General features: G+C 29.8%; 1 protein-coding gene across 1 annotated transcript in view; it reads left to right on the forward strand.

Moving 5' to 3' along the window:
* aux (cyclin-G-associated kinase) overlaps positions 1–27,452 on the forward strand; it is a 113,214-nt gene that overhangs the window by 40,574 nt on the left and 45,188 nt on the right. Inside the window, exons 9-14 of the mRNA XM_085816562.1 lie at positions 3,928–4,074; positions 7,446–7,668; positions 7,855–7,907; positions 8,208–8,479; positions 12,256–12,389; positions 14,667–14,777. Of these exons, the coding sequence (XP_085672688.1) occupies positions 3,928–4,074; positions 7,446–7,668; positions 7,855–7,907; positions 8,208–8,479; positions 12,256–12,389; positions 14,667–14,777 (940 nt within the window). The remainder of the gene's footprint in view (positions 1–3,927; positions 4,075–7,445; positions 7,669–7,854; positions 7,908–8,207; positions 8,480–12,255; positions 12,390–14,666; positions 14,778–27,452) is intronic.

The following is a 27,452-nucleotide window of genomic DNA, read 5'->3' on the forward strand; positions in this document are numbered from 1 at the left end:
GTTGATATTTTTAGGGGTGTGGAACGGATTAACTGAATTTCCATTATTTTCAGTGGGGAAGTTTGTTTCTAGATACGAGAAATTTGTTATACAAGCTCAATGCTGGAACGAATTAAACTCGTATCTCGAGGTTCCACTGTATAGCAAATATAAAAAAAAGTAATATTTAAATGTAAATAAAAGGATTTTGCTACCAAATATTATCACCGTGTATTATTTTTAAAGAAATAATATAACAGATATAAAAAATATGGTAGCATTTAATATACTTTATTAGAAATTCTAAAAATATTCTTTTTTAAAATGTTTTATGATTTTGTGTGTGAATTTTATGTGTGAATTTGATGCACTTACAAGTGCAAAGAAAGTGATTTAAAAAAAAATTAAATTAGAATACAAAAAGTTTATAATAAAAATACAAAAAAGTGTTGTGTAGCTCAGCTTACTAAGAACACTGGACATTGATATGATGAATCAAGAGAAAGCTGAAGAAAGAGATGATGAAATTTAATAACACTTAACACACAGGAATTCTAAATTTATGCTCCTTTTAAAAATTTTGCGATTTTGCGAATATTACATATTGTAAACATGAAGCAGTGTTTAAGCATAAAGGTACACACACACAAAATAAATGAATAAATAAATAAAATAAAATAAAATAAAATAAAATAAAATAAATAAATAAAAGGGGGGGGGGGAGTCCAGAAGCAGATAGGTAAACTGTAAGCTCATTGAAAGCATTAAAGCTTATCCATCTAGTGCAATGTTAAAATCTAAATTCTTTCAGATTTTCTTCTTTTTCTCTCTTTTTTTTTCTAGTAATTATATTTTAAACTAAGTTAATGAACTCGATGTGATTCATGTATTTTGACTACTCCTGCAGTAATTTATTTTAAGTATTTAACACTTAGAAGACTGGTGACCTAAAAATATAATAAGATAAAAATGTTTTTTTCTGTACAATGTTGCCATTGCTCGCTTTGAAATCCTCGAGTTTGTTCATCAAAAATTCGTTAAAGTTTTACAAAATATGAAATCGATAATAAAACAAATTTCAAATTTGGTCTTCCACAGGCCCATATTCGTAGGATGATTACGTTATACAAAATTCGATGTCTCTATGTACCGTTGTTTTATCACAATGCAAGAAATGTACATAATAAATAATGTAGATTTTTTATTATTTAATTTCTTCAAATATAATGCAGGACTCTAACATTTGGTGACAACAGCTTAAAAAGTGATTTTCCGTTTATAGTGACACAAAATCGCAAAACGAAAACAATAGTCCTTCAGGGCTAACCATACTAATATGCCTGTGCATATGATATATACATATGTAAATGAGGGTATGCAAGCATATACTAGAAAATCACAGATTTAAATTGAAATATTATATTTATATTTTTTTGCATTCGGCATAGTTTTACTAAAAAATACGAAAGTGACAAAACGGTTCTAATTAATGGATATTTTATGGAAAGAGATTAATTCCCCGTATAAAATCAAGACTTTCTGTGAGGGGGATCAGTTGTAATTACTCTTATATATTTGCTTTCTATGTTTCTTTTATTATAAATATTTGCAAATCCAAAATATGGCAAGAAAGCAAAATGTGGAAAAATGTATTAAATTACAGTTTTACAGAATTTACCAAGATTTAACTTGTAAAAAATCTCTCATTAAATTAGCATTTACTCTTTCTTTCTTAGGATATAATCAAAATTAATATTAATTAAAATATAGATACATATGTAGCCTTTTGTTTCAACTTCTTTCTTATTAGATTAATTGTACCTGTATTCCCGTACTGATAACAGTCAGGTCATACCTTCAGTCGATTGAATATCACGTAATGGCATATCAGTGAAGTCTGTATACACTGGTGGTTCTCGAAGGATCTATTCTCTGTTTCAGCCAAATAAAGCTTCTGTTATTTCCTTCATGTTCACACGTACAAGGAATATATGGGCCAGTTTCACACACAAAGTCCTTAACAAAGGCCCCTCAGTGGCCAAGTGATAAAAGCCGCTGAACACTGGTAGTTTATTCTGGGATTCGATCCTGGCGAAAGGTTTCTCTGCATAGGCGTTTTCAAAGTTTTCCTCTCCAAAGTTCCAAGTTCTGGCATACCAGCCAGTTCCTTTAAAACGTCTTCCATGAAGCGCCCTCCCTTTCGGTGTAGTGCCTAATATTTTACCGAGAGACTGAATTAATTTTCAGTATAAGCTTTTTTTTAAATTAAAAATGAAATTGTCATCACTATGGTAAAGTAATAATGAGAAATGCTATTTTAATAATGTTTATAATTTCAATATTCCTCACTTTCTTGTGCATAATGAAAATACGAGCTAAATTTCCGCAAAAGTGACCTGCGCACCAGCTCGACGGGTTTTGCCGCTAGTAGCAGTTTATCATCTATTATGCTACTTTTTCTATCTTGCAGCTTCCCAGAACCAAAATTTATGTAACTGATGTTGATATGTGTATTATGATTTTTGTTGTTTTCACATTTTGTTCGAGGAATTTACTTACATCTTACATCTTTCGAAGCTACCAAGTGTTCTACAAGGGGTAAGGCCTTTGGCCTAGGCACCCTCGTGTCTCAAACACCGTTCTACTGGGAGGCTTTGAGGTCCGGATTATAGATCATTCCGGATAATGGACGTCCGGATTACAGACTTTGTACTGCAGTTTAATACTGTTTCATCAATAGCTCATACACAACCCTCCTCCATTTATTTATTTATTTTTTAAGTTTAACTGTATTAGATTTGTTTTCACACAATTCAAAAGATTGTTGAATGTAGAACATTCAGTTCACAAGCTAATAGAACATACATTAAAAAGAATAGCAACTCAGGTGTATGAAAAAGAAACTTTGCACTTTGTTTCCACACCAATATTCTTTAAGAAATCTATGATTCACGTAATAAAAGGGATAACATTCAAGTATTCTCAATTTTACACAACACATTCTTTCATATCTCACAAGATTACAGCAACTATAGCAACTTTTGTTACAGATAGACTCGGTGAAGTATGAGCACATCTCGTGCTTGCACTGTTCTTTTTGATGCCCGAACAGGTATGAAGAATGTTTTATTGATAAATAATAAGTATCATTTATAAGTTTAAATGTTAAGAAGTAGCATAAAACATGTCATTTTCAGACATTTTAATGAATTATTAAATCGGCCAAACTGGTTTTTAAACTTGGATTATTAATTTTTTGTTTTTATTTTTACTTCTAGCCAACATATGGAAAAAAATATTTTCAGTGAATAAACATGGATCCTCGCAATACATTTTAACTATTTTTAGAATGACATACATCTATTTGTGTTTATGTGTGTGATGATTTTATCATCCTCAGTAACTTTTACATGAAACTTTAAAATTTCCATTTTTCCATATTTAAGCTTTCTGCATAGGTTTTAGTAAATATTTTTCTGCATAGGGTAAAACAACCGGAAGTAATACTTTACATTGAAGCCCAAAACAATTTTTAATGGAAAACTATACTAAATACGATCCAGAATTTTCCAATTTTAGTGTTTAACAATTTTAGTGTATATAACAATGAGAATAGCATATTAGATTTTGTCTTAACCTTCTGAGTGGTGCAAGTTTTTTTGGATCGGTCTAGAAGGCATGTATATAGCATTTATTAGCTAAATTTATACAATTACTTATTTTAGTCTATATTTTCATAAACTTACTTATATGACATTTACATTATTAGAGGAAATAAAGCAAAATATCTTAAATTATAAGCTAATATACCAAGTGACAAACATTATTGGATAAAGCTGGTTATACCACTGGGAGGGTTAATCTGATGAGTCAGAAGTGAAGTTTATTTGAAAATGCTATTAAATAAAATATAATGGAACCAGATTGATTTATAGTATTCTTTTACAGATGGTACTTTGCAACTTAATCCTGCTGATAGGCCCAGTGTAAATGAAATTATTGACCGATTAAAGGAAATCGCTGAGGCAAGGCAGATAAAACTTGATGCACCACTTCACCTAGGACAGCCATCCATTAGTAATCCATCTAGTCCAGGCAAGTGACATTCTGTGATTCCATGTTCATTTTTTAAATAAATTGTTTTAAGGTTTTATTCAAAGACAAATAATTTTGTTTTTTTCTTAATTTTCAATTTCACATATCATCAAAATTTTAAGCTTTTCATGAATCTATGTACTTATTTATGGTACTTGTGGATTCTTCGGACCAACTGCAATAAATAGCCAATAAATAGTAAGTAAATAGGCAATAAATAGGTAATAAATAGGCAATAAATAATAGACAATAAATAGTAAGAGGCATTGTCTTTAGTACTGTAGTGGTAACCTGAGTGGCCTCCAATGTGGCAACCGTCATTTTGTGCATGTGCTTCTTATCTTCTATGTTAAATTCTTTGTTGTAGTGGTATTCTATCTGCTTGTTTTAATTTATATTTCATATATTTTTCAACATATTTTTTGCTTTATGTTAACAAACTATGTAATTGAAAATTTATTGAGATTGACATTTAAGAAAATATTTGCCATAGTCATTTAAAAGAAATAGTTTAATGCATTCAAGACAGCTTCCTAAAAACACTGGCAAAGTTGGAGCAACTGATTTACTTATGATATATTTCTAGATGCTGAGTATTATTTAGAAACTTATGCACCACATTTAACTATTATTTAATTTACTTCAGCCCACAATTTTAGGTCTTTTCCATTATAGAGAAACACATAGAAGACAGACTTCTATAAAAATGTGTAATGTGATCAACATTACATTGTGAAAACTATTAAATGAAATTTATTTTTGTTGTCTTTTATAACAGTATGCTTTGTTTTCAGACTAAGTATTGTTAATTAAAAGTTTTGAAAGTGTGTTATTTTATTTTATTCTTTGTACATAAAGAAATTTCTTACGTTTGGCAGGGGGAATTGTTACCTTCAAAATGAGCTAATAATGAAAGTTTGTTTTCTCTCTGAACGCATCAGGTTGATAGAGATATATAACAAAATATTTGGTATCTATTTTATGATATGAAAAAATATCTGGTATGTGCTACTTATAATGAAAAAGATTCATATTTTCTTATTCAGATTGTAACTTCATTTACATGCTGTTTATGGCTTTATGATCCTTTTTCTCTGTCTTTTTAAAGAAAGAGGTAAGATGAAGAAAATGTAGGCAAATGTATTTATTCTAGTTTTTTTAACACTTTTTTTGCAGTTTTAAATGATAGAAAATATGCAAAATCACACAAACAGTTGTTAATAGTTAACTTTTTGTACTTATTGACTTTGCTGGCAGCCAAAATACAAAGTTCAGATCCACACCAAAAATAGAAAGGGAGGAGGAAGTATTCTAAAATGATGTTATTTTAATGGAAATGGGATAGAAAACTTTAATCTTCCATATTATCTTAATTAACTTACTAATTTTTATATTTATAACTTTACTTAATTATAAATATAAAAAGTAGTGTATGAAAAATATAAATAATTATTAAAAGAGTAAATATAAAAAGTAGTGTATGAAAAATATAAATAATTATTAAAAGAGTAAATATAAAAAAGAACTTTCTGTACTGTCTATATGGGTTATACTTTTTTGTACTTTCTATATGGATTGCATAGTGGTATATAATTTCATTTCATGGCTCTTTTTGCAAGTTTGGGTGAAGAATAAAATACCCCTTTCTTGAAAGCTTTGTTTTCACTTGATGGGAAATTGAAAATGACCATATTTCCTTCCATCTTTTTTTTACGAATTTTACTGTTCGAAAAGCAAAAGGGATGATAATTTAATTTTTAATGGTTGCACTAAGAGCATATGTAATGAAAAACAGTCATTGCTAAACTTTAGGTAACTATCACAATATTATTTCTTTAAAAGAAACCTAAATTTCAGTAAGAATACATACTAATATTAACATTACAATATCGTAATATCTTCATTTCTACTTCGCTGTAACTTGAATCTCGCCTGTTCTTCACCCCAAATCATCCGTAAATAATTAGAGAAAATGAATGTAAAGCTGTAGTCGGTGAAATCATACATTGAATGCCAGTCTGTGATTGCTTTACTGTAATTGGTCAGTTCTTGTGTTAGGCTGTCATAAAGTTCAGCAGTTAGAAGGCAAAGGTTTGGCATGACCTTCTCGGGTAGTTTGCAAGTATCTTTCGTGGTAAGATGAAAATAATCCTTATGTTAAAAAAAATTAAAAATCTATGGGGCCTTGTTATCTGAATGCATTGAGGAAGGAGAAAATTGCATGAATGTTTTTTAAATTTTCAGAACATAGTGCTAAAAAGCTAGGGGGAAATGCATGCAAGGAAGTATGGTATGATTTGGAATTTGGGGGGGGGGGGTACTTATGAATGATAAAAACAATTTCATAGTTTCAATTAGTTGGTTTTGGGTTTGCTAACTGTTAGCCACAAGTAAATCCAATAAGTATTATTTTTTTAGTGCAGAGATTAGTACTCAGATTTAATTGCGGGAAGGGTATTTTAACTCTAGGGTAACTCAATTAATTAGTTTCAAAGAGAAAAGTGAAATAAGTTATAAGTGGATTATATTCTCACATCGCATTGCAAGTTTATTAAGAAATGCCATTTAAGAAAATGAATATAAATTTAAGTAATTTATTTATAATTTCCTTTCACTAATAAACAGTTCTTTAAACTATTTTTAGTCTTTGAGGCTTTTCTGTTAAAATATCTTAAAGGAATATTATACCAAGACAGTTCATAAAGTAAGGTAATGAGCTTTTATAGGTGTACCATCAAACTTGTTGATTGATTTCTTCACCAGGGGAGCAGCTTTGAATCCTGCTAGTAATTATGACATACTAGGATAGTTGCATAAAACAAACTGCAGAAAATGACAATAACTTTTCTCAAAAGGTGTCATGCTGCTACACAACAATACCTGATTGCACACAGTTACCATTATGCTTGATTTATTACAGCATTTTCACTGGGAAGATGCTAGACCAGAACTGGCACTCGATGATCATCTGTTCAGACATTGAAAGAAGTGCTAGAGTGGTAGGTAATTTATAATCAGTGTGTACATTGCAGCATGATGTATCTTCAGAAACTTGAAGCTAATTTTTCTGTGTTGGCAGCAATACTTTGGCGTATTGTTGGAACAAATGTTTGGAGTATAGTGATTATGTTGAAATGTAGTATTTACTAGTGCTTAACTACTGTGTATGAATGTACGTGACTGTGGAATAAATTTTGTTTGTGAGAGCTGCCTTCTTGTTGCTTTGCTTGGTTAACATACTTGCACCTTTGTTTGTATTTTCAAATAATCTTGTGAGGGTAAAAGTTAGTATTATTACAACCATAATTAACTTTTAACATTAAATATTGAATGCATTACTACAGTTTTTAATTTAGATTTACAATTTTCAGCTCATATGGTTAATCAACAACCTCAGACAGCTAACTCTGTACCTCCACCTGGACCTCCTCCACCAAGACCACCTCCACCAGCTCAGGGAGGAGATCTGATGTATTCACAAGCAAATAATATTGCCGCTGGAGCAGGTCTCTTTGGCTCACTGAAGGGTGGTGCTGGAAGCTTTTTAAAAAATCTCAAAGAACAGTCTTCACGAGTTATGCAGACTGTGCAGCAGTATGTCTATTATTTTTTCTGGAATAATTTTATTTTTTTATTCAAAAATAATGTTGCAAAATGTTTTTAATTCATTTATTTGATTTTTAAATAATAATCAGAAGACATTGGTTTTGTTATGTAATATCTGTATGTTTTGAACTTTTTTTTTTCAATTTGTCAGCAATCAATATATTTTTCCCCCAGGTCTATTGCTCGTCAGGACTTAGATTTCAATTATATTACATCAAGAGTTGCTGGTGAGTTGCATTTTCAGTAATGTTTTGCTTGTAAATGCATTTCATTAAAAAATTTTTAAAGGAATTTCACAGAAAAAAAAATTAAATTGAAATAACTTTCTTTTAATGCTTTAAAACAACTACTATAAACATATATGAGATGTAAAAAAAAAAATAGCAAAATCCGCTCCTTTTTATCAAAATTGATTAATATGTTTAGCAGAAATGATATATTCAGTTTCATTCCTGTAGTTTTGTTAAAATGCATACATGTTATTTTATTACCTTCAGAATAAAAACAATAAATAATCTTCTGTTTAGTTATGTCTTACCCTGCTGAGGGTTTGGAATCTACTTATCGAAATCATATTGATGATGTCAGAGGTTTGTTAGATGCCAGACATTCCGGACATTATGCCATATATAATGTGTCTGGCCGTGCTTATTCTTCTGTCAAGTTCAATGCAAAAGTTAGCGAAGCTGGTTGGCCTTCAAAAAAGTCACCTCCTTTAAATACACTTCTTTCATTATGTAGAAATATGTATTTGTATTTGAAGCAGGATCCCAAGAATGTTTGCATAGTTCATTGCATGGTAAGCATTTATTTTTAAATTATTTAAACTTTTGTTCAATTGCCCTCTTTATTAATGTAACCCCTTGCAAAAAAAGCCATTTGGTAAAAAGTATTATTTATATTTATTTTTTATTAAATTTATGTGAGAAATATTAAATATTTCAACATATATACTTGGGGTTTATAAAGCATGTGCCTGAGAGTAGGGATTCTCAACCAGGGGCCATTTTATAGTTTCAGAGGGGAATATGGTCAACCTTTTTTTTAACATGTATTTAGTTTTAGCTTATGAATTTAAAAATAAATTTTTATTCTAAAACATATTAAAAATAATTTTAAATAAAGTACATATATATATATTTCAGTTTTGGAAAATGAGGGGGGGGAGATTATTGTTATCAATAGTGAAAATGGTGCGTGGGGCAAAAAAGGTTGAGAACCACTATTCTAGAATGATGAAATATCCTTTCACCTGAAGGTTGGAGTTATAAAATTTTTGTATTTTGTGGATATTTGGAACAACAAGCTCACCAAAAGAGTGCCATTCTAAATGGAAGAAAATTGGGGCAGCCTTAATTTTATAACTAGAAGCTGCGCAGCCAGCCTTTGTCTGGTTTTTAAATGTATCAGAAAAATGCCTGAAGGGAACACCAAATGTTAAATTTTAAAAAACTGCACAGAATTTTACTCTGCAGAACAACTTCATAAAGAAAAACCAATCTCATTTAAAACAAAAGTATTACATATAACAAAATTACAATGAAATAAGCAATATTCCTTAATACAAATATTAATTATCCTAATAAATAAATTAATCAGCTTCCCATTGCCTTCTCTCAACAAACGTGCAGTATCCAAGAGAAACATTAAATTTAAAAACTGCACAGAATTATTGCCCTTATTTTTCCAAGTGGCAACAATGTTGATTTTCAACAGTCAGCAGTTGTCACCAGTATACAATTGAATGAAAAACTGTTGCCAAAACCACATTTCTAAAAGAATGAAGCTATTCCAAATGATGGGGTAAAATTGAAAAGATGAAAAGAAATCTGATTCGAATTTTGAAAAAATCACTTCGAGGTACACTGACTCTTGTCTTACAGGGTTCGTAGCGGTCCTTTAAAGTGCTTATACGTTCTTATATTTGAAAATAAAATATAAAGGCCCTTATAGGTGCTTACTTTTTCTTTAAAGCCCTTATTTTTTTGTTTTTAGTGCTTATTTTTTGCTTCTAGTGCTTTTTTTAAATCCTTTTTTTTTTTTTTTTTTTTTTTTTTTAATGAACGCACATTTTTCCGTACCAAAGCCGAAACTAAGTTAACTTTTTTTACTTATATGCAACGTCAGATGGTGAATCATCCTCCCGGAAATTGCCTCCCCCCCTTCTCTACATTAATGTAACCTATGGTGCGCGCAAGAGTACAGACAGGTGCACGTCGTTCTATTGGTCAAAGAATTGGTAGAAAACGGTAGAAAATTCCGGTACATTCGATATTCTTTTCCTCCCACCCAAATACTACACAAGTTTGAATTTCTATCGAGATTTTAATAATTTGCATTCTCGTTTTGCGTGGTCAGTTCATATTCGTGTTTATTATGATCGTTATGCTTATATTATGAGCATTTGCATAAATATTTATAATATAGTTGCAGTAACTGCTGAAGTATTGATAAACTTCCAAAAATGGGTGTGTTTTTACACAGATTAGCTTTCTAAGGAATAATATTCAGAATGGCTTAAATAAAAGGAAAGTAATTGAATAGTCAAAATAATTTTATTTATTTATTTATTTATTTATTTATTTATTATTATTATTTTTTTGTGCCAATGCATTATACAGTATGGAGGTTGGGAGGTTCTCCCCTTTCTCTGCAAAATCTCTAATATTGAAGCAGAGGACTTTTTTTTTTTGTCACTGTCCAATCTGGATTGAATAGGACAAAAAGTTTTTGCGGTCTACCCAACCTAAGCGAAGATTGATTCCATTCCGGAAATTTAACGCAGTCTGTTGAAAATTAGAATCAGAAACACCCCAGATTAGTTAGTCTCTTTCTTTTCCTTTATTTAGTTCTTTATTCTCCGAATACCCGCAACTGTTGATTCTGATTGCGTAATATCACATGTGGAAGAATTACGCCGCATGTCGTGCGCAATAAAGTTTGCAGTATTTTGCAGCGATAATTAATTTTGATGTTCAGTCTGAGATTTGTTTATGAACACTTAAAAGAGTTTTACTGTGCTTTCTAAGCAGAATATTTCTCAGTTCCATTGGTCTATTTTTGTATGATGCACATATCGAAATGTCAAAATCATTTATTTAGCCGAGAAATCTAAAGAACGGTTACAATCTCCCCACTCCTCTTTTTCCAGTTACTATCTGGAATATTCAGCAATTTCCGAGTATGCTGTTTAGTTAAGCTTTTACTGTTAAAGTATGACTGCATGAAGCAATTTCCCATCTTCTGATTTCAGAAATGTGCCTCTTTTTTACTTAAATTACTTTATTTTATTTAGAAATGTTTAATAAAATGTTAAATAAAATTTAGAAAATGTTCAGAATTTTGATTTAAGTTAAATTATTTAAATATTAATATAAGTGGAAAAATAAATTATGTTTATTATTAGGTGTCAAACGAATACAATTAATATGGCTTATTATTATTTATTTTCTATATTTTGAACTGAAATTTAATCATTAAATCTCGTAATATAGTTTAGTTCTGCATAGTTTTTTTTCCTCTCATTGTAAACTAATTCTGTAAATTGAACTGTCATTTAAAAATTTTTTAAAAAAAGTTAATTGTTTTCCATGGTTGATGTAATGCTCATTCTCTTAATAAATATTACATTGCTCATATTTTAAATTACAAGTCTAATTTTTCTTTTAAGGTTATGCAGTTATGTGTAATGTAATTAGACAGGTGCTTATTTTTTTAACTAAAATGTGGCTACGAACCCTGTGTCTAGATGCACCTATATACCAAATTTCGTAGCACTGGGTCTATTAGCTTACATGCAGCATGAACGAAAGACACGCAGCCTCTTTGTTTTATTATATGTAGAGATTAGAATAGCCTTGTAACAGTTTCTTGGCATGCTTACTACATTGTTTTTTGTACTCTTCAGTTCCCGTAATTTATTGAATTCTCCATTTTGGTCTTTAGCATGTACCTTACCAGATGTTTTTAGCAAACCTCCCTGATAAAATTATTCCAGTCAGTGGTCATATTGTTAAAAACATGTGTTTGACATTATCTGACTATCTTCCAACCAACAATAATAATGCAATCAAAAAAGTTTTTGATTCATGAAACCAATTTTCTATCGTGCACGTTCTTTTTTAAGCATTATTTAGCTATGCTAGGTTTATATAACTATTTATGTAAATTCAGTAGGAAATTTATTTTTATTATTATTTTCACTAAGTGTAATTGAATTTCCAGGGCTCTTTTCAACTGATGACAAACTAGAAATAGTTCTATAAATGATGGATCAATCAAGTTTATGGATAGATTGTAAATTAAAAAAATCAAATAAAATATCAATAAAATGAATGATTGAAGATCAAAACCATAACATATAAAATAAGAGGCAGATATGCAGAAAGCACACAAAGTAAGGGTAGCTGTATTAAGGTTCATGAAGATTTACCATTATAGATAATTTATTGTGGTTGTCTCAAGCATCCATGTGTACCAAAATGGCATTTAAATAACAGTACCAAAATTTTAATGAACATCTGCAAGATTTCATGTTTTTTGTTGTATGTTATTTCTTGAAATATTTATTTTTAGGATGGAAAATCTTCATCAGCTGTTCTAGTTTGTGCTTTCTTAACATTTTGCAAATTATTTAAGAAGGCAGAAGAGGCACTACAATTATTTGCTTTACGTAGATGCTGTGTAAATATGGTTCCATCTCAGTTACGGTAAGGAAATACGTTATATAGAATAGTTTCAATAACAGTAGCATTATAATAATAGAATAAATATGGCAAATTATAGCATTGCAGCAAAATGCATTTTGTGAAATTTTTTATGATATTTAAATTCTTATGCAAGTCATATTATTTATACAGAACTTGGCAGTAGAAGCAGTAGTAAATTTAGCTTACTATATTAGTCGTAACCTTTCAGTGGATGCAAGATTAAGGAATTCTTCCCACCTACATGCGATAGCTGTTGGTCATAAATTTGTAATGCAAGCTGTGTTTGTTTGTACCCACTGTGGTGGGTAACTGGAACGTGAACTGAGTTTGTTGATGACCATCAAAAGGTTAATTCATGTAGATAATGTTTTGAAACTGAATTTGCTTTGTTTTTGTAAATGGAAAAGTTATACATATAGTAAAATTTTGTTTAGCTGAAATGAACAATTTTACTTATGTTTCTGTAATTTATTTATTGTTCTATGTTTATAGGTGCTTTCAATTTTTATGCAATAAAAAATTTATATTATTATTTTGTTAATACAGTCAAATACCGAAAATCCGCCGACCTGAAATCTGCGTTGTCTCTCAGAATATAAACATTCAGTTTATAGGTTCTGGAAACTGCAACATTGAGTACGAAATATCGAAGAAAAAAATACTTACCGAATAATGATGTCATAATTACCAAACAATAATGATTCGAAACGGAAATACCAAAGTATTGATATAAAAAAGTTTTAAAAAATAAGATAAAATAAATAAGATAAGTTTTTTTCCCTCTAATCTGCATCGAGGTAAAAAAGCAGACGATTCACTCAACACTTTGTTCAGGTTCACGATTCACGTTGTATTTTCTGAGCTTTGTTATTTCATTTCATGAGATTGTTTAATGCTGCCTTTTTTTTATCCAGATATTATGTGGATAAATTAAGAATATTTTTAATTTCAGCCCTTTTTAATACAATGACCGATAAGAAACACACTCGTGATTTTACTGCTTTCAACGTTGAAAAACGTAAACACATTGCAATGACGGTACCGCAAAAAGTGCAAATTCTGCAAAAGATGGAAGCAGGTGCTACTCTTCGATTTATAGCAGATTGGTATAGAATTGCAAAATGATTATGTATGATATATCATACATCGGAAAAATAAAGGAAAGCTGTTGAAATTTTACAGCAACAGTGATTCTAACACCAGAATCCGAAACTGGAAATCTGCATGAGGCGAAATCGGCAAACCTCGATGCTGTGTACATGTAGTACAATGAATAATATAATCAATTTATAACAGTAATAATTTAATGCATATAATAAATTATTGCAATAATGTATATAATAATTTAATTAAATGTATCTAAAACACCTTATTCATTTTGCACTTTTAGTCCGAATATTATGCTTTATCTTTTCTGTCCTGAAATCCGCAAAATCCTAAAATCCACACAACCTCTGGTCCCAAACTTTGCGGATTTCTGCAATTCTGCTGTATAGGAAAATTAATTGCGGGATCCAGACGATACCCGATTAGTCTACGTAAGCCGTCCGGTTGTCCGGACCTGCTCTCACCTGTCACCTGTATATGAAAATTGTTATATAGTCTTTAGTACAATTTAGAATTTTGGTGTACATAAATATGAGTACAGAAATGGGGGCAGAAGCTGTAATTGAAATTCATGAAATTGTAGATTAGGGAGAATAATAATATATGAGAAGAATGAAATATTGAAAGCTTAATTGAGTACTATATTTATTTCAGTTGCTTTAACAGACCGCAGAACTGTAAGTTGTTATGATTGTACCGACCAAATTGGAAGCTGAGTCATTTGAATTCCAGTGAGGACATAATAGATTTTTCATATTTTTATGACACAGCTGATTTTTCATTCATTGGTCTGTAATATTTGATGTGGTACTTGAACTAAAAGGTGAACAATTATTCATGACCTTTTAGATTTGCTTAACTGGGTCTTGTACCTCTTCCCATTTAAATAAGTGGGAATAAGGAATTACTACATTCTCCTTGCATTTTCTCATGGTATAAGTGGTTAGCACTTCTACTGAGCAAATTGGAAAAACCATGCTTTAAATACTGGCGAGAGTACAGTTAAATATCTAATGGTCTTTTCAACGTATTTTTCAAATATGGGAAAAATGTCACTTTGAAAGTACTTCAGTATATATTGTGTGACCATCTTTATGTAGTTTACAGAATGCTGAATTTTTTTAATAATATGCTTTACATTTAATGCATTTATTTTGTATTGTTATTTAGGTATATACAATATGTTGCTGATATTGTCTCTCAAGTTGTTCGCCCTCATTCCTACCCTGTAGCCTTGCATTCATTAGTTATGAAACCAGTTCCTCTTTTTACAAAGTTGAGGTAGTATGCTTATTAATTTGATTAGAAATATTGAAGGTTAAAGGACTTTCTTATCATATATGCTTTGAAATAAATTAAAAAAATTGTGCTTTTGAAAACTTTGAGGAACTGAATGTATAAATAGTTCATTTTTTAACTTACCTTGAGGGGAGGAAAACTTTTTGGCCCCTTGGTTTTTTCCTCCCCCCCATTCACCAGATATTCTGTACTTAAAATTTTCTCTGAAATTGAACTAGTTTAAAACTCTGGCTTTTGGATTTTTTTAAATATATAATTAAACTGGCTATATAATCTGGTGTTAGTAATTAAATAGCCTTATATATATATATATATATAAATAAATTTAATATTAGTAAAATATTATTTTGGTATTACTTATCTATGTGTTATCATGGAAAATATTACTGTATTTAAAGAATGAACCTCCGTGTAATGTAAATTTTTAAGTAGCTGTGGTATAGCTGTTAACTCTGCTGGTAGATCACAAAATTTCTTTTAATAATTTTTAGCTTAGCAATTCTTCTAGTTTTTAATTTTTAGCTTCTTATTTTTCCATTACTGATGTGGCTGTGAAACCATAGCTGTTATGTAAAGGTGAAAATGAAATTACGGATAGTGCCATTGATAAATTCCAAGCAGTATTTTATAAATTCCAAGTTGAAAGAATCTCTTATGAAATTTTGTAAGAGAAATGTATCGATAAGCAGTGGGTTTTGATTTGTAAACCATGAAATATCTCCAGCAAAGAGAAAATATTGAAGGCTTTCTTATTCTGCATTTTCCATTTTGATTATTTCTCACAGTAATTCTGAATATGCACAGATATCCAGTCACATAAGAAAAATGAAAGAATTAAATAATTTTTCTTTCAAATGAGCTTTAGAAAAATTAAAGAAAAAAGTATTGAAGAAAAATAAAATGTTAAGAAGAAAATTATGGTCATATATTAAAAAACAAAAGAAGAAGAAGTTAGGACAGGAGCAGTCATCTCTTGATGAAACTTAAATTTGACAAATTCTATTTCCTACTTCTAGTCTTTCAGTGTAATTTTCTTATTAATTGTTATTAAATCTAAATTGCTTTAATTTATTGTAGACATTTTTTAAACGTTTTATGAAAATTCATTCAATGCCTAATCAATAAATAAAATATATGTATTTAATCTTTTTTACATCAATAAATGGTACATTACTATGAATTTTGTTCTCATTGTGTTAAAAAGTTCTGAGGTATTTTATTTTAATTTACCAATTACTGTACCCATTACTTACTAAGCTCCCTAGTTAATAAACTCAGACCCTGATTGCATTCAAATTTCCAAGAACCAAAACAAATAAATATTAATGATTAGAAAAATTGCCATTTATTAAACTCCTTGTCATATGCCCATCATGAGGTTGCAGATATAGTTAATGTGGACTTGATGTGAGCATTTGCATATAGCATACATACGAATAGGATGAACACTTTATAATATGAGTACAATGAATATAATTTAGAAACAAATATAATTTACATAAAGTTAGCAACATAATATTCCGCTGGCATGCACCGAGTAACATCAGTTATTGTGGCATTCGCTCTTGTTCTATTATTTCTGTCACGTGAGAGAGAGACGAATACGTGTGCTGTTTGGCTAAAGTGTGCATGCATGGTGTTCATCAAATCATCACACCTCCCCTCTAAAAGATTTGATCAAAACCACAACAGCAGTGGGGGGGGGGAGAATAAATAAATAAAAAAATAAAAATAAATAAATGAAATTAAATTTTAAAAAAAATCCGAAATGTTTCAGATTTTAAATGACGTCCAAAGGGGCGTTTTTTTTAACATTTTGTGTGTTACATTTAATTATTAAGTATCGTGTTCTTCGCACTTAAATCATAAAATTCAGTTCAACAGCAATATCGCAAAATAGTTTTAAAATGAGCATATCTTTAGAATTTCTGATACAGAGACTCACGCGCTGGAGATAAGGATTTGTTAATAAAAAATTTGTTAAAGTTAATAAAATTAAATTCCAGATTTCTAATTTGGTCTTCCACATGCCCATATTCGTAGGAGGATTACGTCATTCAAAATTCAATGGCTCTATGTACCGTTGTTTTATTACAATGCGAGAAATATACATACATTTATGCAGATTTTTCATTATTTAATTTCTTTAAATATAACACAGGGCCATAATACTTTGTGAAGTGAGTTTCAAAAGTGATTCTCCGTTTGTAAATCTACGCAAAATCGCAAAACAAAGACAATAGTCCTTCAGGGACCAAGCCCCTTTGGACTAATAAAATAAAATAATAATTATTAAATTTTTTAGCTTAATTAAACAACTCTTACTTGTTTGAATTAAAGTTATTTTAACATAAATTCAATAATTTTAATCATGAAAAGATGTAACATTCAATTTACTTTTTCTTAAACCTAAATCTTAACATTATCATTTATATCTTCCGCGCACCAGCATATTGCCATTAAGTAAAGCATAAGATACTTTCTAATTTAATCTGAAAGGTTATTGAATAATAATTTTGTCATTGATTTACGAAACCAAAACATTAAATTACCAGAGGATATACTACAATTTGAAAATATCACTGTGATATTTTCAGATCAAAGCATGTGAACTGATGTGTACATGATGGTGTTTAGTTATCACTTTCCACTGTTTGGGAGAATAGAATGTTGAATTAATAGTGTTTATAATTAACATTGAGCCATAAAATTTATAAACAAATTAGATTTGATTTACAATTCATCAACTAAAAGATAACTTATTAATTTTCTGCCAATTCCGTGTCTTAACACAGAACTGGCATGTGCTAGCTACATCAGATTTTTTTTAGAGTATGTTTTAATTAGAGAACACAATGTCCAATGCATATAAACAATGATAAGAGTTTTAAAATTAATTGAAATAATATAAAATTCTTAATTTTAATTAAATAAGTAGTCCAAGATCCCCACTATTTGCAGAGAAATTGAAACTGGCAAATCTGAAGTTTGATCAGCAGGCAGAGGTTTTAAACAAGATTGCATGATTGAATATCTTTTGAGTAAATAGTTACAGTGTTCTAGTGTAGAAAATGCAATAGATTCAACTTAATGTGACTGTAGTAATTAATTTGATAATAATTCAGATATTATTATCAAATTGCTGAAATCTCGTCCATTTGCAAATGAAAACATAGAGAATGCATTGCTTATTGTAATCAATAATTCAGTTATTATTATCAGAATTTTATAGAATGAATTTCACTAACTGGAGTAAATTCTCCAAATAAGGTCAAAACCTATAGTATTAAAATCTGTGCCCGTCTGTCTGTTTGTAACATTATTTGAAACAATATGTTATTGCCATGTTAATTCTTTTATTGATATTGAGAAAAGTTGGAGCCCACCAGCGGCAGAACGGTAAAGACGCTGAACACTGGTAGTTCAGTCCAAGGTTTGAATCCCGCAAATGGGCTGGCTGCACAGGCGTTTTCGTGGTTTTCCCCATGTATAACGTGTATTCGAGCCAGTTATCCTTAAAAAGTCCTCCGTGAAGGCATCCCTTCCCTTAGGCAGATAGCCCTAGTGTGCTTTGCCATAATTAAATAAACCTAAACCTAAAACCTAATTGAGAAAAATTGTTATATTACATTAAATTAAAATCATGATGTTGTACGTATTAACCTGAAATGTCAAAAGTTTTTATTTCCTGGTTTGACAACAAAAAATTATTTATGAATTGGTTATTCCTTGAAAAGGATGAACTGATTTCATTCATATTGTAATGCTTTTATACATTTTTTTTCGGGTGTGCATAGAACTTGGAAATTTATAAATAATTATAACTAATTAACTTGCTAATAAATTTTAGAAATCTCCAAATGACAGAAAAATGTCATCAAATAAAGAATTAAGTCAACAAACTGTTTGGTTTTTGTTTTACCCAACCATTTAAAAATTAGGCAAAAAAAGCAACCTCTTGTTTAGTTTGGTTCGAATTTTTAATAACTATGTTGGTTTCCAGAATGATCAAAAACATGACAGAAGATATCTAGCAGGGTCTTTCTGAAAAAAAAAAAAAAAAAAAAATCCAAGCACATCTCTTAGTATACTTTCCATAGAATATAAGGAATGAATCTGTATGGTGGTCTAAAGAATGCCTTCTGAAGATTAATATTAGTGGATGCCTTCTGAGCTAACTGGCTTATAAGCCAGTTAGAGAATTTCTAGAAACATTAAACACAAACAGTTGCAGACAATCAACTATTAACAGCTTTTTGTCTAGTTAAAATTCTGTTAAAATAGAATTTTATTTGTTTTTACTTGGTTTGAAGGATATTTTTTATGGTTGTTTAGTGCTATTAAAATAGACATGAACAAATGTCATCATATAAAGCGGTACCTACTATAGTCAGATAAATAAATTGATTTTTTATTAAATAATATAATTTTGTTGTGCAACAACACTGCTTCCCTTTGCTGTTATTTGTTTTGATACAGAAAACACTAGATAACCTGAAATTCTTACAAGTCCATTAAATATTTTCACTGTGTGTGCTGTTATTCACAGCAAATCAAATAGAAATAAATGGGTTTAAAATTGACTAAGATGTCTCATCAACAATCCTGTACCTTCAAAATCGTTTCAACGAATTGTTACAATCAGCATTTAGTTAGCATTTCCTTCATTATTAATTTCCCATTTTTGCTGTTGAAGAAGGAATAAAATTTAATGTTTTTGAAATAATGATATGACTGAAGATAAAACACAAACTTGTTAGAAATGGATGCGTTAAATTTAGGGAAGTTACTATTTGAAAAATTCATAGTTAATTATGATCTTTTAATGAATATTTATTCTCATATGTATTAATTTTATATTTCTTATTGTTTACTCTCATTTTGATAAACAGGCAAAGTATTTTTAAAAACATTTTGAAGTTCAAAAACTAATTGAAAAATGTTTTTGAATCAGGGTTGCCACGCTACCTGGAAAACCGGAAGTCAGGGAATTCGGAAATTGACCAAAAAATTCAGGGAAACGTCAGGGAATTTAAGTGTTTTAGTCAAAATCTGGAAAAGTCAGGGAATTTCATACAACGATCCCGCCAAAAAAGGCGAGTTTTGCGCCGACGTCGGAAGAGATAACTTTTTTGGTGAATTGTGTATCACGTGAGTGTCATTCGGGCAGCTGGCATAGAGCCAATTTTCGCAGCTCCAATTTGATTGTCTTTTAGAAAGGCAAAGCAAGTTTCCCGCAACGTTTGGTTTCCAGTAACCTCGAGAATCGCATGTGCAGTGCATGAACTAAAGAAAGTACCTGTTCTCATATAAAACAAAATGTGTTTAATCCTAGTATACGGTACATGGAGGTTAGAATCAAAGAATATGTATTATAAAGAAGGAAAACCTCTCTGCAACAGACGTGGCTCCGTTCCATCATAGAGGAAAACAGCTGTGCATGCGCGATATATCTGTCGCCAAAGCTCGAAACTGGTGTCGAAGTTCGAAAGTTATGTTATCAAGAGTTCATAAAATGAATATCATTTAAATTTCTTTAAACTCTAAAGGAAAAGAAAATATTTTTTGGTGAAAGTAAATTAATTCATGGATTAGTTATTTTGAGGTTAAAAAAAAAAAAGTAAACCCGTTTTTAAAATTTTTGCGAAAAATCCAAGAAAAAACGTTCTTTGATAAAACGTTTCTTCTTGGATTTTTCGCAATAATTTAAAAACGCATTTTCGTAGTTTTCTTTTTTGTCAAAGAACGTTTCTTCTTAACACGTGTTTCTCAATTTCCTGTGCACATCGCGGAGAGGGAAATTCTGCCCGCCAGGTTACGTTGCGAAATCCCTTGGCTAAGGCTCCTCTAAATATATATAGGAGCCTTACGCTTGGCAAATTTTCCCTCCGCTTTCTAGCAGCGTAATAGCATTTACGTGTATGAAACCTTTTCTACTTTACATAGACGTTCTTTGGTTAGAATAATCTCCATGTATGGTACAGCGGGATTTGGCGAAATGATGATGAGCAGTAAACGGCTCATTTTGTTCTTGGCGACAATTTTCAAAATCATGCGAAGGCCATAATAACGTATACTAGGATTTTACCGCAAAATCTTTTAAAAATATTTTTTTCTCTTCTTTTTAATAAATACCTTGTCATTTTGCAGTAAAATAAAAAAATAGTAATCAGTCATCTAGGCTATCCATGTAATATAACTATATTCGCTAAAATATCGTTGATTATTCTAATTCAATTTTTAAGTAATTATTTTTATGTTATTCATATCATTTAATATTGCTTCTTCCCTCTAAATTTATTTATCATTAGTAAATAATATTTCCAAATTTTAGGAAATTTTCTCTGGCACAATCCTGAAATTAATTCTAGCAGTATGATGACATACCATCACGAAATTTAATGCACTTATTTTTTCCTTATGTATGCTGCGAAATAAATATAAATACCTCAATTTATTAAAAAAATATCATTAAATAGATTTCTTTCTTTTGTTTAGCTGCAGAATGTCTGCAAAAAAAGCCTTATTTTATTCCAGATTGGGCAGATTCTAATCTCAATCTTTAGTGGAGAAAACAACTCCTATTATAATTATATTTGTGTTTTCAAGTGCTAAGGTGCCTTTTAAAAAGACACCTCACACAAATTAAATTTACCTAAAATCTAACCTAACTATTTAGCATTGCGTTGTGATTTATAAGAACCGGATTAGCCTTGTGTTGAACTGGTGATGATAATGAGTAATAATTAAATAAAACGTACATTTGTTATCCAATGTATATATATATCTTAAATTTTATTTATTTTCTTAAGTGGAAAAGTAAACAAAATTATCAAAGTGTACCAAGAATAATTAAGAATAAATGTCCGCTGGGATTTATGAAATAATTAAGTGCATTTGCTACACAATACAAGTAATACCATAATTAATTTACCTCTTAGCACAGCCAATGTACATTACGCGGATAGACTGGAATTTTCTCGAAACATACCTGGAAAACCTGGAAAAGTCAGGGAATTTCATTCTCCTGTTTTAGTGGCAACCCTGTTGAATTATAATAAAGGTTTTGTTGATGATTAATAACTAAACAGAACTTCTAAAATTATATTTAAAAAAAAGTTTCAATAATTTTCATGGATGTTCTGACTTACTTGAATGTTTTTAAAAATATTATATTTTATGTCTGTCCTTTTCTCTAACATTCTTCTATCCAATATTAAGTTCAAATTCTCAATCATTCATATGGTGCAGGATTGCGAACATCATATTTTATTTGGTATGTCGCTTTAACACAAACACTTAAAAAAATGTCTTCAACCTTGAATTCTTAAATTTTTTTTGAAACAAATATATACAAATCTGCTAATCTAGAAATATCCAAATGGGGGTGGGATCTAATAATGTGCTGTAAATACAGTTCAAAATTTGTAAAAAAACAACTAGATTTGGCAATGCATCTTTATTTGGCAACTTTTAAAATTTTCAAAATGCAAATTTGAAAATTGCCAAGCTCAATGTTTAATGCAGCGAAAATATAAATATGAATGAAGAGGTAAAAAGTGAAAGAAATATGTTATGGCTGTCATAAACAGTCACTGAAATGTTGAATAAAACCAATTGAAATTTAATCCTTGAAAAAATATGTAAAACTGCAAGAAATGCTGAAAACTATTTTACTGTAGAAAGATTTCATATTTTAATCATTTCGGGGGAATATAAACAGCATATGCTTTATGTGGTGGTAAACATGCTGATTATAGATTGAATGTATGAAATAGATGAAGGCACTAAAAATTATCAAAATAGTAATCAACTTTACACCAGTAGTGATTAGCAAACTCAATCAAAAGATGAAATTAAAAAAAATTCAAGGTTGTTGGTGGTGAGATGTTAAAACTACTGAATGCAGCTAGTTCAATGAGGGTTCAGATCACCAACTGGCTGCTCTAGAGATTTTGTGGTTTTCTAATACAAACTTTTCCTCCTTAAAAAAGATGTCCTTTCTTTTAAAATTAAAAACTTGCAAATATATCTACTGCTTAATTTTATGTTTAACACATGACAAGCTATATTTTATTTTTTAAAATCATGTCTTATATTATGCCAGAATTTTGCTAGATTTTCCATATAATCCTATGATACATGATTGAGGCTTTGCTTCAGAATTTTTATTTAATGTAATTGTTATGAATTTTCTTTTAAATGTTCATTCTTGTTCATTTTCAGAGCTATTCTTTTCAGTTCTTTCAGTTATGTTATTTGGTCAAACGTAATTTCCCTTAGACTGTCGCACTTTTTTACTTCCTTGTACGAAGTAAAAAGAAAGTATTGTAATCGCGAAAAGTTTCAGGCAGCATATTTCAACGAAAATATCCATTTTGACCGCTATCGAATACAATTTAAGGATGTTTTTGCGTGATATCTGAACGTAAGGGCAGAATAAAATACTCTTTTCCTCCAAAAAAATTATAAAACTAATTTAAAATGAATTCTGAAGAGAATTTTTTGTGGCGTCTGTATGAACGTACGTACGTACAATCGTATGTATCTCGCATAACTCAAAAATGAGTAGCTTCAGAACATTGAAATTTTATATACAGGACTGCTATAACATGTAGATGTACACCTCGTATTTTGGTTGCAATCGGCCGCACCAAACGTGTATAAATATATTTATATATATATATCAACTCTGTTACCAGGCTCAGCGATCTCAGTTTCTTTACTCTTATATGTTTGTAAATTGTACATTTTTTGCTTTAAAATGATTAAATTATGTTGTTCTTATCTTCCGGTTAAGGTTTTTATGCATTTAGTAAATCTGTATGCAATATTTTTAGAGTTATGAACAATTTTAAAGTTGTTTAAGCGCCGCTAGGCCTAATAATTTTTTTGATGGCCTGTTTACATTTGAAACAGCAGGATAGTGGATTTGTTGCCAATCTAGAAAAACGTGGCTTCACAACAACAAAGATAATGCCTTCATTTATTATTGCCAATTAAATCATGCTTAATTCTTTCTGGAATTTTTTCGAGGAAATAAATGTTTAAGATTTACTTCGTAATTTTTAATATAGATATATTGAGTTTTTATGTATTTTTGCCTTGTCGCGAAGTAAGAACTGAATTAATTGAATGAGAAATACTCAATCGTCTGTGAAAAACTGTTCCTTTTTTGTTTTGTTTGCTTAATTTCTTTTATACATCATTCTAGCTTTAAAATAGTATTTGAATAGAACATGTGGCAACGATTAGATAATTCTATTCTTTAAATGATATAAATTTTGTGCATTCTGAGTTATAATATGAACAAAATATAATACTGTTAAGTGAATCTAGTGCCAGAGTGTCGCTATGGTAAACAAATACTAGAGTGAATTTTAAAGAATGCATTTATTCTATTGTGGTTTATGCGCTGTCGACAAAGTAGATTTAGTTAAATAAGTTTAAATGAAATGCAAGAAAAAAATGCGTATAATTTAATATTCCGTACAAGGAAGTCATGTGGTGTACACATCAGATTTTTTTTTTTTTTTAAATCTCAGATAATTGTTAAGTTAAGGATAAAATCTGTTAATTTCAAAGAATAATTTAGACTTTGGCAAACAAGCTGGCTTTAAGTTAAAATACATTTTAATTATTTGTAGCTTGCCCCCCCCCAAAAAAAAGGCATTTGCATTCAAGTGAATATATATAAAGGGACATGATTAACCCTTTCAGAACAGGCATCCCATATATGCATTCCCTAAGAACGCCTCTTACAGCCGGGCGTCCCATCCATGCATCGCTAGAGACTGCATTCAGAGGACAGGTGATGCATATATGCATTTTAAGCTGGAACGTTTTTCTGAAGGCCACTAGATGGCATTTTATGTTCATTACTTTTGAAATGAACACAGTTTTAGGTTACTGCCCGTGAGTTTGATATATTCTGTCTGACTTTGGTATTTTACTCATCAACTGTTGCGAGAGTTGGGGAGAAAGCGAAAGCGTAAACAGAGGTGGGCTCTTTAAATCGTCGCCTGCTAATATAAATATTCGTTTCCTCTACTGTGTACTGTCTTTTAGGGTTACTAGACAGCCCGGTCAGTTTTGCATTGACTTCAGATATATTTCCGTTTCTTCTCTTTTTATTTCGGAATGTCTCACCTCCAGTCTATAATGGCGTGAAGGCGCTATTTATCAGAGGAAGAATACCCTCGTATGGTTAATGAACCATTTACTAACACAGATGAGAGTGATGATTCTTTTTCTAAAGAGTTAGAAAGGGATTCTTTTTCTAAGAAAGTGATACTTCTCCGTGCTTCGAGATTTACCACAATCTTCATTTTAAATTTTGTTACTTGTTACCGTAAATAATCTTTATTGTGTTGTTTTATTAATTTTAGATTTTATTGATGGATTTTATCAATTAAAACTTTGGAATGATTTGAATAGAGCTTCCGAAAATTACTTTACAAGATAAGGAAATTTTTAAGTATATTTTCATGTAAAATAAAGAAAAAAAAAATATTATTAAGTGCTAATTTTAACATATATAAGAGCTCAAGTAATGATCTAAAATGATACCAAAAATTACGATGCTAGGAGTAAAGCTTTTTTTTATATATATATATAAAATTAGGTTTAGCGATGCGAAACCTCCGCCCTGTATGGTGACTGCCTTCGATTCCCTTTCGTCTCGCACGAGCGTCTTAAACCAAGATGCGCCATCGCAAAAAGGTTAAAGCATAAGCAATTTAATTAAAATTGACTTTAAAGAACAAATTGCAGTGTTTTGCATCATGAACTTTGTATGAATATTGTGTTATAGAAATATTAATACAAAGTCACTCAATAGGGTTACAGAAAGAAAATAATTTTTAATCCTCTGAGAGATGCAATACAAAAGTTATGAGTTCAGGTGAAATGGATCTTCTAGATTCATATGTGGCATTTGTTTATTCCAATTGAAAATAACTTGTAATCATACATTCAGTTTTTTCAGAATGAAATTTTACTTGTAACACAATGCATTTATTTTGGAAATATAGCAGTCAAAAAATTATAAATCTAAAATGAAATTTTTTGCTAAATAGCAAATGTCTGTCAAATTAAATGTAAAATAAAATACCTAATTAAAAATTTTCAGTAATAAAATGTAATGAATTTAAAATTTATTTTTGGAATAGCTGAAAATGTAGCATTATTCAGAGAATATCTTTTAAAAATATATGTATTTTTTCAAGCATATCCTGAGAAAAAGTTAGCCTTTTTTGACTATTTTTTTTTTTCTTTTGCAAATTAAATTATCTGTCAAATTAAATGTAAAATAAAATACCTAATTAAAAGTTTCAGTAATAAAATTAAACTTAAAAATTTATTTTTAGAATACTTGAAAAGGTAGCATTATTTAGAAAAAATCTTTTAAAAAAATGTATTGTATTTTTTCATGCATATCTTGACAGAAAGTTTGCGTTTTTTGACTGAATTTTTCTTTTCTTTTTTTGCTTCTCTGTTTTTGTTAAATCTATAGGAATTTTGCAGTTAGTTTTAATAATTTTTCTTGAGAGTTAGAATAAGTTATATTTCCCTCCATATCCAATTAGAGTTCAAGCAAGCGCAGATTGTAATTTTATTGGAAAACTAATTAAGATATATGATAAAATATTGAAAGTTTAGCAATGAAAAAAGTACTTTTGCTTATTTAGTTGCACACAATATTATAAAAAATTGGTTTGTAAATTCATTTCAGCATGTACAAATCTGTAACATTCGGCAATGCAGCACTGTTTTGGAGGTTTCTAAAATTTCATCACAAAATTAACACAGTTGCTGATTAAAAACTCTGTTTTTAAAATGTTTTCCCTGATTTATATAGAATATTAGCAGCTATTATGTGTTTCTAGAGACTTCTTTTGCAAAAAATATTCAATTCAAAGTTGGAAAACCTTCCTTATTAGTAAAAGTTGCCAAATTTTAAAAATGCATCAAGCCTGGCAATCATGCACATAACAATTCTTCAGTGTCAAAAATGCAACCTTATCTTTTTCATATGCATTCTTTTTTATGTATTTCAAGTTCCAATGGTTTTATAAACATAGTGTGATATTTTTTGCTTTAAACTCAGTTTTAAACTGTGTGCTTGTGTGATTTGCCAGTAATGGAGGAAATTATCTTAAAATTTCTGCAGGAATATGATATTCTACCATAAAATTGCTAAAGAGAATGAATAATTTGAATATATTTTTTAATGACTATCAAGAGAAATCTACTAGGACAAAACAAACAAAATTCTGTTTGCAAGTAGCTTTATTGATTGATTTTGGGGATAAATACCATAAGCATAAAATATGTATACATAAAGTATAAAATATGTATAAAATATGTATAAAATATGTATACATGTAAAGCATAAAATATGTATACATGTAATAAATAATTTTTTGCAATTTTCAGTCTTTCTTTTTCATCTATGAAATATCACCAAATTCAATTGTGCTAATACATGAGTAACGTTTACTTTGTAAGGTTTATTTTAATTTACTTAACCAGCTATTTTATGGTAACAGATCTGTACTATCATATCTCTCCATTTTCCCATCAACATACAAATTAGTTATGTATTTAAGTGAGGGTTTGAGATTGCTTAGAGAGAGCATACTCTGCTTGCTTGCT

The sequence above is a fragment of the Stegodyphus dumicola genome, chromosome 5 (genome assembly GCF_044657685.1).
Source record: "Stegodyphus dumicola isolate Sdum_Otavi_A_Nest chromosome 5, ASM4465768v1".
NCBI classification, from domain to species: Eukaryota; Metazoa; Arthropoda; class Arachnida; order Araneae; family Eresidae; genus Stegodyphus; species Stegodyphus dumicola.